This window comes from Herpailurus yagouaroundi, unplaced genomic scaffold (assembly GCF_014898765.1).
Source record: "Herpailurus yagouaroundi ecotype Mexico unplaced genomic scaffold, PumYag 77, whole genome shotgun sequence".
NCBI classification, from domain to species: Eukaryota; Metazoa; Chordata; class Mammalia; order Carnivora; family Felidae; genus Herpailurus; species Herpailurus yagouaroundi.
Genome location: NW_024412388.1, coordinates 42,936,388 through 42,955,325, shown reverse-complemented (window position 1 = coordinate 42,955,325; position 18,938 = coordinate 42,936,388). Strand labels below are relative to the sequence as shown.

General features: G+C 39.4%; 1 protein-coding gene across 1 annotated transcript in view; it reads right to left on the bottom strand.

Annotated features, from left to right (window-relative positions):
- Positions 1 to 1,239: 1,239 nt before the first annotated feature.
- Positions 1,240 to 18,938, bottom strand: part of SCP2 (sterol carrier protein 2) — a 127,389-nt gene continuing 109,690 nt past the window's right edge. The window contains exons 14-16 of the mRNA XM_040470272.1: positions 15,372 to 15,501; positions 5,465 to 5,544; positions 1,240 to 2,262 (exon numbers count right to left, since the gene is read on the bottom strand). Of these exons, the coding sequence (XP_040326206.1) occupies positions 2,167 to 2,262; positions 5,465 to 5,544; positions 15,372 to 15,501 (306 nt within the window). The 3' untranslated portion in view covers positions 1,240 to 2,166. The remainder of the gene's footprint in view (positions 2,263 to 5,464; positions 5,545 to 15,371; positions 15,502 to 18,938) is intronic.

Below are 18,938 nucleotides of genomic sequence, written 5' to 3'. Positions count from 1 at the left end.
GCTCAAATAGCAAAACCACTAACAGCAGCAGTTTTAACCCAGACCTGTTAACCTTTCCTCCAAACCACGATGCTTCCTTCCCTAGAAATTAAACTGCTACTAATAATATTTCATCATTATCTATCATACATATAAATTGCATACATATGACAATATTTCTGCTCCAAGAGCTAGTTTTCTTTTGTGTTTGGTGTTATTTGTTTTTTGGTGTTTGTTTGTTTGTTTTAAGGTTCATCCTAAAGCCTATTTCAGGCATCTTTTGTTATCTGGCACAAGTAACAGCAGAATGATAAAGCAAATCCAAACTACAGATAAACAACAGGTATTCTGTTGGAACCTTTTTTCTTGGAAGTCTTTTTCTTCTCAGGGTAAGAAGCTACTATGATTAGGAAGTAGGTCTGAATTCTGTTCTGAATTCATTTTATGGAACTTGAGACCAATTTATGTTGGTTTAATATACTGTCTTTCCCCCATCACCAGATGCTTTTCTGTTGGTCACAGCACATGCATGCAAAGCTGAATGGTCAAAGGGGATCTGACCCATAATCCTGATTTGATTAGCACAGGACCCAAACATCTAGCCAATAAACCTGGCTTTTTACCTTTGGCCACCTTTTGGTGAAGAGACATGTTAACAAAAGAAAGGTGGGGCCTGTATACAACCCCTAGAACACTTCTGCTGGGCTCTGTGGCCAGGATTATCAGAGCAGAAAGGACCTTAGAGACCCCCTACTTAATCCCCTCTTTGAAAAATTTTCTAACAGGCCCAGCAGGCTGCTATTTATTTGCCTAGGAGAAACAAGACTCCTGGCTCCTAGTCCAGTGCTCTTCCCACTACAACACACTGCCTCCTCTATCAAGACCTAGTGATCACATCAAAGTAACGAGCAGAGCACACCTAGATAACCAGACTGTCAATCCCCCAATGTTTCTCTTACTCTCTATCAATAAGACTTACGCTGAACAAAAAGAACATACACAGGGGCGCCTGGGTGGCGCAGTCGGTTAGGCGTCCGACTTCAGCCAGGTCACGATCTCGCGGTCCGTGAGTTTGGGCCCCGCGTCAGGCTCTGGGCTGATGGCTCGGAGCCTGGAGCCTGTTTCCGATTCTGTGTCTCCCTCTCTCTCTGCCCCTCCCCCGTTCATGCTCTGTCTCTCTCTGTCCCAAAAATAAATAAACGTTGAAAAAAAATTTTTTTTATAAAAAAAAAAAGAACATACACAATAAAAACAAAGGAGATCAGGAAGAGTTATTTTAATTTTCTATCAAACATTCTTCCAAAAGCATTTTACCCTGTATCTTACTGAGTTATAAGAAATAACATTAGCATTAGAAAAATCAGGAAGAAAGATAAATTAAATGTGGCTAATTAGTTAAACCAAACTTATATGAAAAAGGAAAATTATAACAAAGGACTGAGAGCTTTACAAATTTAATTAAATGAGATTATACTTTGAAAACTGTGCATCTCAAAGCCAACTTTATTTGTTCAATTATTTTTAACAACAGCATTTTATGATTAATACACTGATGTTTCAAGAAGAAAACTCATCTTAAAAATATTTTTATTTTAAAAATAGGCCTGTGTTCACCTATAGATTTTTTGCCCCCAGCTCTGATCAGATTTATTTTGATTTGGGAAGAAACTACCATTTTGATAGCATGAAATGCAAAATTCAAGTTTTTTAAAATATCCCAGTACAGAATTAAAAACTATTAATGCAAAATAGGTTAAGGACATTAACTGCACAACACTAATTACCAGCTACTGGTATTCGGTTTCTTCCCTAGTTCTCCCAAGGAAAACTTAAAGTCAATTTTCAGCAGAATGCTCTTGAAATATACTTTATAAGCAAAATGAGAGCTTTTGTTTACATAGTTTTTAGATCTCGCTGTTCCTAATTTTATTCTGAAACTCAATTTTACCCCAAACCATAATTACCATATTAACTTTGTAATGCACAGTTGTATGCAATTCAGCAAAAGCAGCAGTACACCAGCAGGCTCTATTCACCCAGAGTTCAGGAAAAACAGGATTGGTCACACCCATTTAAAAACACATTATTTGCCAGTGTGTGGTTTCCATCTAAGTTCTGACAATGAAATATATGGATACGTATCTATATATCTCATCTTAATTTTCAAAGATAGGCAAAGGGACTTCTTCACAGCTTAGCTTTGCCTGGCTGAAGCTGAAGATTTTGTAACTTCATAGCCAGACCCATGTTGCCCGTGATTTTCAATTTGCCTTGAAAGAATGCCTGTGAGTAAAAAGAAAGAAAATTTATTACTTGGTGTTTTTTGTTTTGAGATTGCTGATATTTCTAGACGATCCAGCCCTGAGATCATTTATTTGTCCAGGTCTCTTAAACTTTATTCAAAATATGAAACTTGGCTTTCCGGAATAGATTTAGAACTAGATTCCTTGAGGCACTTGGAGGGCTCATTCAGTTAAGCCTCCGACTCTTGATTTTGGCTTAGGTCATGATCTCGTGGTTCACAGGTTTGAGCCCCACAGAGGGCTCTGCACTGACAGGTTGAGCCTGCTTGGGATTCTGTCTCCCTCTCTCTCTCTGCCCCCTCCCACTAGCTCTCTATCTCTCAAAATAAATAAAAATGAACTTAAAAAAAAATTTAGATTGCTCAAAAGGAAGGCTCTGTAAAAGGCATGCTCTACAAAGAGCAGTCACATGGCCCATCTATCCCAAATGTCTTCTCTTAGAAATTGAATCTACCTTTATCTGCCTTCCTCACAGAAGGTACCTTTTCCAAATAGTAAGCAAAGTAGATTCATACTAGATGGATTTTGTTTTAAAATATCACACATGGATCAAGAATATGAAATGAGGGTGCCTGGCTGGCTCAGTTGGTAGAGTATGTGACTCTTCATCTCTGGGTTATAAATTCAAGCCCCACACTGGGTATAGAGATTATTTTATACTAAAATCTTAAAAAAAAAAAAAAAAAAAGAATATGAACTAAAATTTTCAGTAGTTTGCTGGGAGAAAAAACACATGCGTAACACTAAGTATCACTTAGATACTTGTGAGATTCGATACAATGTGGATGAAATGTCGCCAATTTTTTTTTGGTCTACATGATAAAGGATTTACCCCTACAGAGGGAGGCCAGGCAGCCTGCTGAGACGGAGGTGCTGGTGTTAGTCTTTGGCTCAAGAAGAAGAATCAAACCAACCCGGAAGTGCAGAGCCACAATTTGTTCCATTTAACAACTGCCTGGGATTAGATCACTTGAGGTTTGCTAAATTTATCATGTAATAAAATCCCAGGAAAACTTAAGAGAAATAATAGCAAAATTGGGAACATAGCATGATTTTCCTGCTATGATCTCTTTTAACAAAACTGTCAAAATAAGGAAAGGCTAGATTAGATGAAAAAAGTTCCTGGTAGTCTTAGCTTTCTAAGCAAGTACATTAAGAAGTTAGGAGCTCGTCTGCCTTATCCAGGAGAATGCACAGAGCTCTGCTTTTTCTACACCTTCTGGTAAGGGTGACTAATTCCTTTTTTTTTTCTCCCCTCCTCTGTCTGGACAAACTAAATATTTCCTTTCTATATGGCACACAGCCTTCTGTCTGATGACTTAAAGGTCAAGTGTCTCAGAACACAATATATTTAACATATGTCCTTAAAAATATGGACCGGTAGTACCTAACAGAGAAACTCACCATCTTTCCTTTTTTTAAATTAAAAGAGAAAATGACTTTTTATTTACTGAGTATTATAGAGAAAACACGAATTTTCACCCTTTAGGGAGTCCAAGCATATGGATCGCTTTAATCTGGCCCCTAGGTGTTCTTCATGTGTGCTTTACACTGGAGAGCACACTGCTTTGTTTCAACTGTAGCCAAACACTGAAATTATAATTTCCAGTGCATTTAATGGTTTCCAATCAAATCCTCTAAGCATAACAGAAGGCCATTAGCATATTAATAGAAATACCTGCCATTTTAATCTTTAATTCCTTTGAGTGCTAACAGGTGTTCAAAAATTAAAAAAAAAAAAAAAAAAAAAAAGGCTGAAGGATACTTTGCTTCCCTGAATGGATGGTAAACAGATAAACTGAGAATGGAGGCAGCTGACATGTGAAGTCTGATCACCCTGCCGAGGAGGTGCACGGAGTGCACAGTGGAACGAGGAGCAGTGGGTGGGAAGGACAAGGACAGCCAGCTCCTATACTGGTGGTCTCTATTTTGTCCAGATTTCTGGAGCAGGCTCCATGGGAGGAGATGTCAGTACCAATGGTGTGTAATCAGCTGAAACGTCACAGATGCGAGTCTCTCGCTTGTCAAAGCATCAACTGAAACAGGCTTAGTTGCTTAGAGAAAACATTTTAAAAAGGAATTCTAGTGTGAGTCAGACTCAGTTGTTTTATCCAATCTTTTGAATTACCAGGGGGCTGCAGGAATAAGACCTGAAACAAAGCTGGCTGAGGCAACAACAACAAAAAAACATATACAATGGAAAGAAGCATCAGTTTCTTTTTGTTATCTCTGTCTAATGAAAGCTTAGTGTATCAAGTCTGTTCAACACTGTGTGACTAAAGAGTATAAAAAGACCCTTGATGATTTGGGAACCAGGAAAATCTACACAAGGCATAAATACATTTTAGACAAATACAGTTTAATCCAGCAATTGTTTAGTGATAACCTAAAAATGTCAGGCATCATGCTAAGTTCTGGCGACATGAAGATGAATAAGGCATGGTTTGTTCCTTTGAGACACTCACAATCTAATGGAGAAGAAATAGGCACATCATGACTAATATAATGTGACAAGTGCTAAGCTTGCTTCCAATAGATGGCCAGGAAGAGCGACTGGCTATGGTTCCCCAACAACTTGTAAGGAGGTCTTAGGGGATAACATCTGGGCTAATTTTGAAAGGAAAGGCGTTTGTCAGGGAAGGTAGTTCAGACCAAAAGAGCATGGGGCAAAGAAAGATGTGGAATGTACGAGGTCACGCCTTTGTTCACATTGCTCCTTCCCCCTGGATTGCTCCTACTCTCCATCTATGCACGGTTGACTTTTGGTCACTCTTAAGATTCAGTTCAAGTGTCGCTTCCTCTGCTGTGAGGCTTTCTGTGCTGGTCCAGGAAGACATGGCTGCGCCATCCCCCCAAGTTCCCCTGTCCACAAGCTGGCCCTGGCACCATGGATACTTGGATATACTTAACTCTTTTGCAGGTCTGTCTCATACCAAATTGTGGATGCCCTGTGTATGGGAACTCTTTCTTATTCATCTGGGTATTTCCAGCACACAAGACAGTGCCTGGCACATAGCCTGCTCCACAAATGTTTGTCATTTGTTAAGTGAACATTTTAGGGAACACTGAGTTTTGTGGGTTTGACCACTTTGCACTTTATGGTATGAGGCTGAGGTGGGAGATGAAAGGGAATGGGCTAAAAGACCCATCTACTAGGAAGAAATAAGCCCCATCATACTTACCGACTGAGGATTCATTTTACCAGTCATTAAAGCCAGTAAGTCGGAGTCAGCCATCGTGATTGTGCAGTCAGCCTTCTTATCTAAAACAGATATGTAGGAAGAGAGAGGAGAAAAAGGGAGAGTATTCAGTTTCATGTGTACATTTTAGTCAAAACCCACTGACAGCAACAGATCACATCCAGTACTGGAGTAGTGTGGGCAAGAGTACTCATGTACTCTTCTGTGGCAGCCTGGTAAAAGGTGGCATAAATTACAAGCAAACTCAATATTTTACAAGAGGGAACTGATTATCATATTCATATAATGGGATACGATACAGTCATTAGATGATATGGATCTACATTTATTGACCTAAAAAAATGCTATTGTTATATTGTTCATGATACCGTTATACAAGCCAGTTGCAAAACAAACTATGAGCATGGTTTGGTTTTTGCTTCAAAACAGATATTCAGGGTGCCTGGTCTTGCAGTTCGTAGGTTCACACCCCATGTCAGGTTCTGTGCTAAAGGCTCAAAGCCTGGAGCCTGCTTCAGATTCTGAGTTTCCCTCTCTCTCTCTGCACCTCCCCTACCCACACTCTATCTCTCTCTCTCAAAAATAAACATTAAAAACAATTTTCTAAAAATTTTTAATCAGAAGTAGTGGATTCCTAAATGATTCTAAAGCCATCTGTAATTCTCATTGTTGTTTTGTTCTGTTTTATCCTTCATTTCCAGCTTTGGGTGCAGGGAAGGGCAGGTGACACAAAAGATTTTTTTATTGTTGTAATCTTTTCCAGTGATCAGCTGAAAATCTGCACTGGAATACAACTTATATGCCTTTTGCATTAAAAAAATTTTTTTTTATCATTTATTCAATTTTGAAAGATGAAGAGAGACAGAGCATGAGCAGGAGTGGGGCAGAGAGAGAGGGAGACACAGGATCCGAAGCAGGCTCCAGACTCTGAGCTATCAGCACAGAGCCTGACACAGGGCTCAAACTCACAGATTGAGAGATCATGACCTGAGCTGAAGTCAGACACTTAACCGACTGAGCCACCCAGGTGCCCAGCACAGAGCCCAATGTGGGGCTTGAACTCACAACCCCCAGATTAAGACCTGAGTTGAAATCAAGACCTGAGCTGAGATCAAGAGTCCAATGCGTAACAAACTGAGCCACCTAGGAGCCCCCACTTTTGCATTTTTAAAGCCTGCTTCTTGAATTTAAGCACAATGATAGTGTTCAAAGAGCTGCTCAGTCTGTAACACGTTTGAAAAGATGTATCTGCACTTTGAGGTCCCTTTTGAATGCCATTTGCTAGACCTCTCAAGTGTTTGCATTGCTATGTTCAAACGCCTCCCAAGTCCAAGATGCTGGATGCCATATGGCATGGAAAACACAAGACTTTGGGCAAAGTCTGTGGGCTTGCATTGGGGGAGGGAAGGGAACAGAATTTGTTTATTTGTCTGATTTAGAAATAAGGCATTTCAGAGAAGCCATTATTTTCTGTGTTTAAGTTAAACTGCATTTTTGTCTTTTGGTTGATATGAAATGTACTGTTCCAATATAAAACAGTAATTATTTGACCTTTAGGGAGAAAAATAAGGAAGAAACTACTGATGTTACATGCAACAACATGAATGAATCTTGGTGAAAGAAGCAGGCTTAAAAAACTATGTACTGGGGCACCTGGCTGGCTCAGTCAGTAGAGTGTGCAACTCTTGATCTCAAGGTTGTAAGTTCAAGTCCCACTTTGGGTGTAGAGATTACTTAAAAATGAAATCTGAAGGGGCGTCTGGGTGGCTCAGTTGGTTGAGCATCCAATTCTTGATTTCAGCTCAGGTCATGATTCTAGGGTCATGGGATCAAGCCCTGCAACGGGCCCTGTGCTCTGCCCCTGTCCCCTACTCCTGCTCTCTCTCTAAAAACAAACAAACAAACAAAACCTTAAAACAAAACAAAAAACTACATACTATATGATTCCATTTATGACATTCTGGAAAAGGGACAGAAATCAGAGTAGTGGTTGCCAAGGCCTGAGGGTGGGAGAAGGGGATTGACTACAAAGGGACATGAGAACACTTTTTGGGGTGATGGAAATATTCTATCACTTGACTTTTGGTGATGGTTACACAAATATATGCATTTGCCTAAATTGATAGAATGATACCTCTCAAAAGGGTAGATTTTATTATATTAAATTATAGCTCAATGACAGTAACCAGTATTGTCAAAAATGTGGAGCAAATAAAACTCTCATGTAATGTGGAAGGTAATGTAAAATAGCATACACACACATGCGCAAACGGGCTATATTGTACCTTATGACCTAGTATTTCTACTGGTTATATGCCAAGTGGAAATGAGTACATACATTCACTACAAGACCCATATGAAAATATTCATAACAGCTTTATTCATAAGACCCCAGAATGGAAACATTGAAAAGATTTATCAACCATGGAATGAATAAATTCTGGGGCATTCACACAGTAAAAACAAACTACTGCTACATATAACAAATTAAAAAAATCTTACGATGCTGAGCAAAAGAAGCCAGACCTAAAAGATAAATATTGTATGAGTCCATGTAAATAAATTTCCAAAATAAATACAATCAATCTATGGTGATAGAATTTGGAATAGTGGTTTCTTGTGGGAGAGGACAGTGATGACGGGGGGCATGAGAGAGACTTCCAGAATGCTAGCAACATACTGCAGCCTCATCTGGGAGATACATATTCATCAGTAAACATTTATCAGGCTATACACTTCAGATGTATGCTTTTTATTACAAGACCTCAATACAAATTTTACACAAAACAAACAAAAAAACAGGTGGTGGGTTGGATTTGGCCCACATCATTTGTCAACCCCTGACATAGATGGTGGGATTCCAGGAGAGTCATTTTTCCATTTTGTTTCTCTGAGTCTTCTAATTTTTGTTTATACTACATGCATATTACTTATAATAGAAAGTTTTAAAAATATTAATTTTAATATCAAAGTACAATGAATAAAAAGACTGTATAACAAAGACTCTAATATCTCATTGCTAAATCAACCATGTCTACCTTGGACAAATAAGAATTTTCAAGTACAAAAGAAAAAATTCACCCAGAAAAATATTTGCCAGCACTCAGTGTTTTAGACAATTAATATAACAATAATCCTCTAATGGCTGGCTCCTCCTCAAAGTTGGCCTCTCCCTGAAACCAAGTCATTTTCTAGCTTATTATTGTTTTATTTTTCTTTGTGATACTTATCTGAAACTACCTTATTTATTTGTTCAGGTGTTTTCTGTCTGTATTTGTCCACTAGAATAAACACTTCAAAGGACAGAGCCCTTGTCAGTTTTGTTCACTGCTATATCCCCAGGTTCTTGAAGAGTGCTTGACACATAAAGGGTAATCAATAAATACTTGCTGAATAATAAGTAGATTATGTAGAGTTCAAAAGATTGTCAAATCATGGCCCAATAGCTAATATAATCTGTGCCTTAATAAGAGATTAGAGGATGCTATGGTCTGAATGTTCCCGCAAAACTCCCATGTTGAACTTCTAATGCCCTATGTGATGATATTAGCAGGTGGGGAGGTCAGGAGGTGGACCCTAATGAATGGGATTAATGCCTTATAAAAGTCTCCAGGGGCTAACAGTGCAGAGCCTGCTTGGGATTCTCTCTCTCCCCCCCCCGACCTCTGCCTTTCCCCCCGCTCATGCACATGCTCTCAATCTCTCTCTCAAAATAAAATACTTAAAAATTTATTTTAAAGATTCTCCAAGGAGGCCCCCAGCCCCTTCTACTATGCGAACCCACAGCAAGAAAGCACCATCTATAAGCAGCAAGAGGGCCTTGACCAAGGCTGACACGTTGACCTTGGACTTCCAGGTTCCACACTGTGAAAAGGAAATTTCTGTCATTTATAAGCTACTCACTCTGTGGTATTTTGTTACAGCAGCCCAAATGGACTAAGATAGTGGTAAATTATTAAAATACAGCATGCCCATTAAATAGTTAACTATTATTATAAATAACTATTTAACTATTATTAAATAGTTAAAACAAGATTGAAAGTTAAAAATTTTTATTATATGTGTTAGAACTCAGGGATAGCCCCTAAAAAGATTGATATTCAATGGCTATTCCATCTTTGCTTCTGACTAAATCTTCTTATTACTGGAAAAAAAAGGTGTGAAGCTTGGAAAATGAAGGGACTTACAGTCTAGAAAATCTAGTTCCCATGTAGATTTGTATCACCAAAGAACAGGGAGAAAGAAAGTTAGCAAATCGAGATTGTTGGACTTGATTTATAATTGGATTTGATCCTAATATTCCAAGAAAGGACTCTTAGTCATTGAAAAGTAAGTTTATAAAGTGAAGCCTGCTGCTGCTGCTGTAATATCAGCATTTACTGAGCTTTCACTATGCTGAGCACTTTACATACATGGACTCATTTGATCTTTATAACAACCCTATAAGGATCAGAGAAGTCAAAAAAAAAAAAAAACAAAAAAAACTTGCCCATGATCACACTACTAAATAAGAGGCTGAGCTATATCTGAAAGCAGATTCCTGCTGCTGCTAAAGCCCACACTCCCAACCGCTAAGCGCTATGGCTTCCTATTGCTACAGGAAGGATTCAAACATTCAATAGCTCAGTTTTAATTGGGCATTCACAAGTTCGTCAGTATCTGATGAATCTAGATAGTTTCACAGTTCCCTAAGCCCTTCTGCAGTCTTAGATGAGTCCCATGTGTTCAAGCAAAACTATTATTTAATATATGTTGGGGAGGAAGCAACTGAGCACTTACTATGCTAAAGCACTTTAATGATTTATGTCATTAAATCCCCACAACAGCTCCATGGATAGAAATTATTCTCACCGTTTTCTAGATGAGACAACTGGACTCAGGGAAGGTACACATCCAGTAAGTGACAGAGCTGTGGTCTGAACCCAGTTTGGGTGTCTCCAAAGGCAATGCTCTTTCTACTGTACCTTGGGGATGTGAGACTCTGAGGCCTGCTATATCGTGTGCCCCACAAAGGGGCAGGGTTGAGGACTCAGGTAGATGCTGAGAGGGCAGAATAAAGGAATGAAAGATAATGGTCAAGTTAGATTAATCAAAGTTGGCTTCCTAGAGATATGCTATGTGAGTTGTTTCAAAGGAGAGAAGGGAGGGGCAGAATTCATAGACAAAGGCACCTAGGCAGGAAGAAAAGATTATGGAAAATGCATAAAATCTAAAGGTCCTTAATACGGTCATCTATATAATCACTATCAAACTCTTAGAATATAAGCAAATGAAATACGTTTAAGGAAATCTTACTTTGTCAACAGTAAGTAAAACTCTCAACACTGTACATGTCAAAAAACCTAGCAATTCTCTTTAAGATGCTAGTTCAAACTAGGACAGGTTATTAATGCTTTAGCATAGCTGATCTCTAACAAATGGGCACTTGTTGGCTGATGTAATAGGAGCTAGCAATTTCCAGTGGTGGCTTTTACTGGGTAAGTCCATATTTCAACGCTACTCCTGGCTGCCAACAAGTGTCAGTTTCAGCAGAAATTACCTTGCCCCAGGGTGAAATCCCTTCAGGTCTGGGATGGGGCACCTAATATGGGGAAAGTTCACTGCCAGAGTACACAGGTAGTAAGGTTTTTTGAAATCATGCAATAGCTTTCCATAAGCATATTATCTTTCATGACAAACAATGATAACAAAATACAGGAGAAATTTTTTTTTTTTTGTATTACCACTTTATTTTTTTTTTTATTTTTTTATTTTTTTTAAAATTTATATATGAAATTTATTGTCAAATTGGTTTCCATACAACACCCAGTGCTCATCCCAAAAGGTGCCCTCCTCAATACCCATCACCCACCCTCTCCTCCCTCCCACCCCCCATCAACCCTCAGTTTGCTCTCAGTTCTCAACAGTCTCTTATGCTTTGGCTCTCTCCCACTCTAACCTCTTTTTTTTTTTTTTTCCTTCCCCTCCCCCATGGGTTCCTGTTAAGTTTCTCAGGATCCACATAAGAGTGAAACCATATGGTATCTGTCTTTCTCTGTATGGCTTATTTCACTTAGCATCACACTCTCCAGTTCCATCCACGTTGCTACAAAAGGCCATATTTCATTTTTTCTCATTGCCACGTAGTATTCCATAGTGTATATAAACCACAATTTCTTTATCCATTCATCAGTTGATGGACATTTAGGCTCTTTCCATAATTTGGCTATTGTTGAGAGTGCTGCTATGAACATTGGGGTACAAGTGCCCCTATGCATCAGTACCAGGAGAAATTTTTTAAATATCACCTTATCACCTGCCTGGGCATATCAAAATATAATCCTGAAATAGCTATTTTCCAAAAGTTCTTTTTATTTCTATAAGCTTAAATCTAGATGAAGCATTTAGTTTTTCTTCCTATACAACATAAGAATGGCAGCTCATAAAATCCAAACACATCATTATTTTTCTGCCTACTCATTTTGAGGAAAAAAAGGGACTATATAGAATTCAAAAACTTTCCACAATGCCACCTTGCTGCCTGCACAAGATGCTCTTACTACTGCCTCAGTTCTTCCATCATGAATCTCTAGTTGATTCCTTATTCAACAGTGCTACTCTTAACATTTTCTCCTGTCTCCAAGTTCTAAACTTTATTCCAAGAGCTCTGCCAACCTCCTTTCTACCCCAAAATGCCCCTGAATATTTACCCTCTCAGAGAAGGAAGTATCCATCCCTCCTTGCTGCTTGCTAAAGCTAACCTTCCTTCCTCCTGTGTTCTTGATGTCATCTACTCCTCCAGGACCTTCCTCAATAAGGTACTAGTAAGGAAACTCTCCCATCTTTGATAGACTTCCTTCTCCTACACAGCTTCCAGGTCCCATCAATTTCACCCCAAATATCCCTGGCAACTACAACATAACATTTTTTTTTCTCACTGTCAACACTGAGGCTCTTCTTTTTGCTCAGATGGTAGCAACATCCATCCTCCCAATTGCTCTCTCTACCTCTGATTTCTCCCTTTGCAGTTTGTCAGATCTAATGTACCAGCTTCATCCTCTAAAGCACAGCCCTAACTTGCACTTTCTTACTTAAAAAGCTTTAATTGGATTGCTTATATATCAAGTCACTTTCAAAGTTCATAGCATGGTTTGTGAACATAATTCATTCCAGAAACATGCTTTTAATCCAAAGCACTTGTATATCAAAGAGAATTTCAAGAATCACTGGCTTAGTTGTAATCATGTGATGTTTGGCCTCACATACTACTTGTATTGCACGACATTGCTTTATCAAGTTAACATTTACTAGAAATGTTTGCTCATCTTACAGAACAGTCACAGATCAAGTTACTTGCCATCCAAGGTTTTACTGTATTTATTTATCAAAGACCAACCATATATCAGATACTCTTGTAGGCAATGAGGATGATGCAGCAGTGAACCTAACAGTCAAAAAGCTCTATCTTCATGCAGCTTATAATTCAAGTGGGAGAGATGGACAATAAGCAAATAAGTAAAATATTATATGGTATCTCAGATGGCAGTAAGTGCTATAAATAAAAATAAGGAACTGGAGAGTGTTATGCTAAGTGAAATAAGTCCTACAGAGAAAGACAGATACCATATGTTTTCACTCTTATGTGGATCCTGAAAAACTTAACAGAAGACCATGCGGGAAGGGAGGGGGGGCAGAGAGGGAGGGAGGCAAACCATAAGAGATTCTTAAAAACTGAGAATAAACTGAGGGTTGATGGGGGGTGGGAGGAAGGGGAAAGTGGGTGATGGGCACTGAGGAGGGCACCTGTTGGGATGAGCACTGGGTGTTGTATGGAAACCAATTTGACAATAAATTTCATAAGAAAGAAAGAAAGGAAGAAAGAAAGAGAGAGAGAAAGAAAGAAGGAAAGAAAAAGAAAGACAGGAAAGGGCAAGAGGAAATGGTAACAGGTATGAAGTATGGTTAGGGAAGGGGCTCACTGAGAAGGTGACATCTGGGCAAAGATCCAAAGAAAATGAGGGAACGAGCCATGAGGATATCTAAGGGAAGACGAGTCCAGGCAGAGGGAACAGAGTAGAAAGCCCCTGAACTGGGAACACCCGCATGTCAACAATGGCAACGAGTATCCTTCCTGTAGGACTGGAGCAAAGTGAGGGAAAGTGTAGTAGAACAGAGAAAACGGAGGCTAGATCATGTGGTGCCAGTGTAAGAACTCTGGCTTCTACTGAGTGAGCTGAAAGCCTTTGGATGGTTTTGAGCAGAGGAGGGTCACAATCTAACTCAAGTTTTTAAAGGATCACTCCAGGGTGCCTGGGTGGCTCAGTCATTTAAGCATCCAACTCTTGATTTCAACGTTTGTGAGAATGAGCCCTGAGTCAGGCTCTGCGCTCTCAGCTACCAGATAGCTGATAGCACAGGGCCTGCTTGAGATTTTCTCTCTCCCTCGCTCTCTGTTCCTCCCCTGCTCATGCTCTGTCTCTCTCTCAAAAATAAATATTTAAAATAGTAATAATAACAATAGCAATAAAAATAATAAATAAAATGATCACTCCAGCTGGTATGTGGAGAAGAACCTGTAGGGAGCAAGGTTAGAAACAGGAAGACCAAGCAAAACAATGATGGAAGCTTAGACCAGGAATCTATTGATGGATCAGACTGTGGAGTGTGAGAAAAAGAGGAGCCAATGATGACTCCAAGGTTTTTGAACCGAACAACTGCTAGGACAGAGAAGCAATTTTTACGGAGATGGGCTGATGGTGAGAGGAATACATAATTAAAGGTGAGTAGGAGGAAATCAGGAGTTCAGCTTTTTTTTTTTTCATTTTTTAAATGTTTATTTATTTCGGAGAGAGAGAGAGACAGAGCATGAGAGGGGGAGGGGCAGAAAGAGAGGGAGACACAGAATCCGAAGTAGGCTCCAGGTTCTGAGCTGTCAGCACAGAGCCCCGTGCAGGGCTCAATCTCATAGACTGTGAGATCATGACCTGAGCTGAGGCTGGATGCTTAACCAACTGAGCCACCCAGGTGTCAGAAGTTCAGTTTTATACATGTTAGCTTTGAGATACCTACCAAGTATCCAAGTAAACTTGGATCAGTTAGATATACACCTTGGAGTTCAGTGGATGAGTCCATGGTGAAGATATCTGGGAGTTATCAGTGTAGGGATGGTTTTAAAAGAATGAGACTAGAGATCCCCAGGGAGTGAATGGAGACAGAACTGAGCCTTGGAGCACTCTAATGTTTAGAAATTTGGAGATGAGAAAACAGGAAGAGAGGCCAGGAAGGAACAGGCAGTGGATAAGAGGAAAGCCTAGAAGTGTAATATCATGAAGACTGAGAACCACTCAATTTAGCAATATGGTGGTCACTGGTGACCTTGACAAGAGCAGCTTTGGAATAGCGATGAGGATACAAGCTGAATGGAGTGGGTTCAAGAAAGACTGGGATGAGAGGAAGTGGAGGTAGTGATTGGGTACAGACAGAACTTTCAAGGCCATGTAACCACACGCTACCACATGTGCTTTATAGGATAATTAAAAGATAATTCTCTTAATCTTTGCATCAACCTTATGAAATAGGTACCATTTATTATTCCCATTTAGAGATCAGAAAACCAAGGCTCAGAAAAGTTAAATAATTTGTCCAAAACCACAATCTGTGAGTGGTAAGGCCAGGATCCCAACACTAGTTTGTCTAATTCTAAAGCCTAAGATTGTCAACTCCATGATGGAGCCTCCCAATCTTTGGGAGGAGGCAGCTGTGACATATTCCTGTTCTCAAGGATTCACTGGTTCTTTAACAAGGTCCTATACCTCTACAGCCACCCCTTTTAGGAAACACCAAAGCAGACCTCTATTTTCCCTTGTGAACTTGTCAGTGCTCCTGTAAATGAAGTCATTACTTCACTGACCTGAGTTAGGAAGCACTGATCCTTTGCCATTCTTCACATCCACCACCCAAGTGGCTTCTTTACCCCCAGGGCCATCCTTCACCTTGAAGGCAAAAATACCACCAATTTTCTTCACAAACTGTTCCCCTTCCTGTAAAGAAAAAACAAACAAACAAACAAACAAACAAACAAACAAACAAACTCTGGGAGTTATATGAAGTTCGTTTCTCTGGCTTTTTCCCCAAATTAAATGTTTAAATAGATACATGATGTGAACAGCCAGGCCTACCGCAATCCCCAAGCTCCCTTAGGATCTTTTGCCCAGAAAAATCTGAAAGGCAACAGGCAACAACTCCCTCATCTGCCAAATCCTTTGTTGACAATGGCTTTCTGGATACAACTGGTGGAAGGAAAGGGAGGATGGGGGTGGGCACAGTAGCATGTTCTACTGAAGCAGCTTTCCTTTGTCATAGTTTCGGAAAGATTCACTCTGGCCTGCCTAAATACTGGACCCCCCCCCCCCCCCCCCCCACACCCCAGTCTCTCTCTCTCTTTTTTTTTTGCAGATAAATTCCTTTACATGTGTTTCTGGTTTTCCACACTTAGAACTTAAACATAACTGGTTCTGAAAGCAAAGTATTTTTGGGTGGAGGGGTCAACTTATTTTCTGGGTTAGTATAGAGAATTATACAAGTAATATGTCAACCACCAATTACTTTTGGATCTTGGGGGAATGAAGCTGGAAAGTTATTTTAAGTTTTTTAAGTTACATTTAGGAGAAATTATTAACGACAATAATAATCTTTTCAGGGCTATAAAGTTTTCAAGTGCTTTCATATACATTATTTCCTTAATCTCCATAAACCCCTGTAAGTAGTTGGACAGGTACTAATATCAGCTCATTGAAAAGAAAAAAACAACTGAGATTCATAAAGGTTAAGAACACATCAGACTATGCTGTATCTGGCTGCTGAGTAATCCACCTAATATAACTCATCTAACATTAACATAAGCCATCTAACACATCCAAGTGGAATTTCTTAAATGTGGCTCCCCATACCCTATAGGATGAAGTCTGTCTTTACGTATCACTCAAAACTCTTCAAAATCTGAGGGATGTTTATCTGTTCTTAGCTTCAGCTACTTTCTCATTCTCCTCAGTCTTCATGTTCTAACAATACTGATCATCCTGAATTCCATAACCACATGTGCCTCCATGCCTTTGCTCATGCCCCATCCCAGCTCACTCACCTCCTCCTAGTCACATTCTCACACAAACCTCATCAAGTCCCTGCTCACTTGCTAATTCTTCTGGGAAGGCATTTCTGTCTCTACTCGACACTTTGATAGCCCTTTGCCCAATGCATCCATGGTTCTAGTTAAAGCAGTTATTTTTTTTCCCCTGGGAAAATTTTTCCATGTTTATCTTCCCACTAAACGCTGTTCCCTGAGGGGCAGGGACATATGGCTAGTAAATTGCACGACCAGAACTCAATCCCAGTTTGGTTTAATTCTAAATTCAAGGCTCTTGTCGTTTGACCATACTGTATTACAAAGTAGGTTACATCAATATTTCCAACTTTAGCCTATGAAAGCAGTTTCTGTCTCCATAAAGGAATTTTTTAAAAGCAAGTTCAAGTCTTCTCCACATTCCTTGAGATCTTTTATCTCTCAAGTTTCTGTGAAAACAATCTAGAAGAGGGAGTTAATAATCCTGATATAGTGGGCCACCCAAGAGCCAGGTTTCCCTTGGGGCCAACAGCTCATGAATGACTATTTCCAGGTGCATCCATGCCATCTGCTTGCATAATGCCTCAGGAATAGAGCTATGACAGACACCAACAAGTCAGAGCAGGAAAACCCCAGCAAACATTTAGGAATTCTACCTAACATACTTGGAGAGAAATTCCACCTGCCTCCTTAAAACAGATGTAGATTGATTTTGCACTTGTTGTTACTTTTAAGAATCAACTGATCCTCTGATAAAATAACATTTTTCACTGAAGAGGACGTGAGAGAGTAAGGAAATGGACAAGGAGAGAGCTAAAAGGGAGAAAATACACATTTTGTGAAACTAAAGATCATTAATACTAAGAAAGTTCTAAATGTGTCCTTGAGTGAAGAAAAGTACTTCTTTCTGAGTAGGCAAAAGGTCAAGGAGTAGGGCCTGTCTCAAACTTAACTGGAACAAAAAGTTAAGACAGAATTCAAAGAAGGGCAACGGGGTATTACTAACAACGACAAAAGTGGAAATAAAATCTCTTGCCAGACTTCCTTTGCTAATGCAGAAAATGCATGAATTGACAAAAGATTTCAAGACTTTCACTCTTTCTAGTCCTTACAAACATTTAGGAAACTTACAATCGTGGGAAGGAAACAAGGGGACAAAGTCCATGCAAGTGAGGTTATGGAGGGAGGAGAAAAGGATTAAAATGGGAGCAGGAGGAATACATTTGCAAAGTTAAAAGAAGATGGAATGAAAATGGAAAAACAGTACTGGTTTGTTCATCTCAACAATGAAGTATTCAGTGATTGACATACAGCCATACCAGATACTCTCTAATTATTTTTATTTGATTTTTTTGACAGAATAAAGTTGGAAAAAATGGGGTAACTTGGCAGAAGCAATTATCTGATGGATTGCTCTGCAGGCAAATATTGGTGGCAAGAAAAAAAAATTCAAGTTGAACCCTTATAGAGTCCAACTTCAGTTTAGTGGACATACAGAATGAAAGAAATTAAACAGTAATGAGAGGGGGGCCTCAGAGCTGGCTCAATCAGTAGAGCATGCAACTCTTAATCTCAGGGTGGTGAGTTCGAGCCCTATGTTGGGGGAAGAAATTGCTTTAAAAAAAAAAACAATAATAAGATATTTTTTCCTATTAGATTGGTTTTTATAAACCAGCCAACATAGCACTAGAGAAGGTGTGAAGAAAAAACAGTCACACCCACAAACTGTTGTTTATAAATTAGTGCCCTCTTTTTGGTCAGTGGATAGGTTGGCAATATATGCCAAAATGCAAAATAGATATCCAAACCAATAATTTCCCCCCTTTAATTATTTATGCTAAAGTGATCATGGTGTTAAGTACTTATTTTTTTTAACTTAAAAAAATGTTTATTTTTGAGAGAGAAGGAGACACAGAGCAGGGGAGGGGCAGAGAGAGAGGGAGACACAGTATCTGAAGCAGGTTCTACACTGACAGCAGAAAGCCTGAGCAGGGCTCGAACTCACAAACCATGAGATCATGAACTGAGCCGAAGTTGGTCCCTTAACTGACTGAGCCACCCAGGCACCCAGCATTATGTATTTAAAGATGAGTTAAAAAGGGAAATTTACTATACCACTCACTATTTTACTTGCAAAATTTAAATACAACCAATGTTCATCATAAGAGACTAGTTAAATAGATGATACATAAATTCAAAAGTGCACTAGGTGGCCATTAAAACTAATGGTAAGGATTTATATGTATGGGCATGGAACACACTGTTAAGAGAAAAAAGCGGGTTATAAAACAGGTATTTCCCCCCACCCCCCGCCACCCATGCAGGTACATCCCCACAAGATGGTGGCAAGACAGGTCT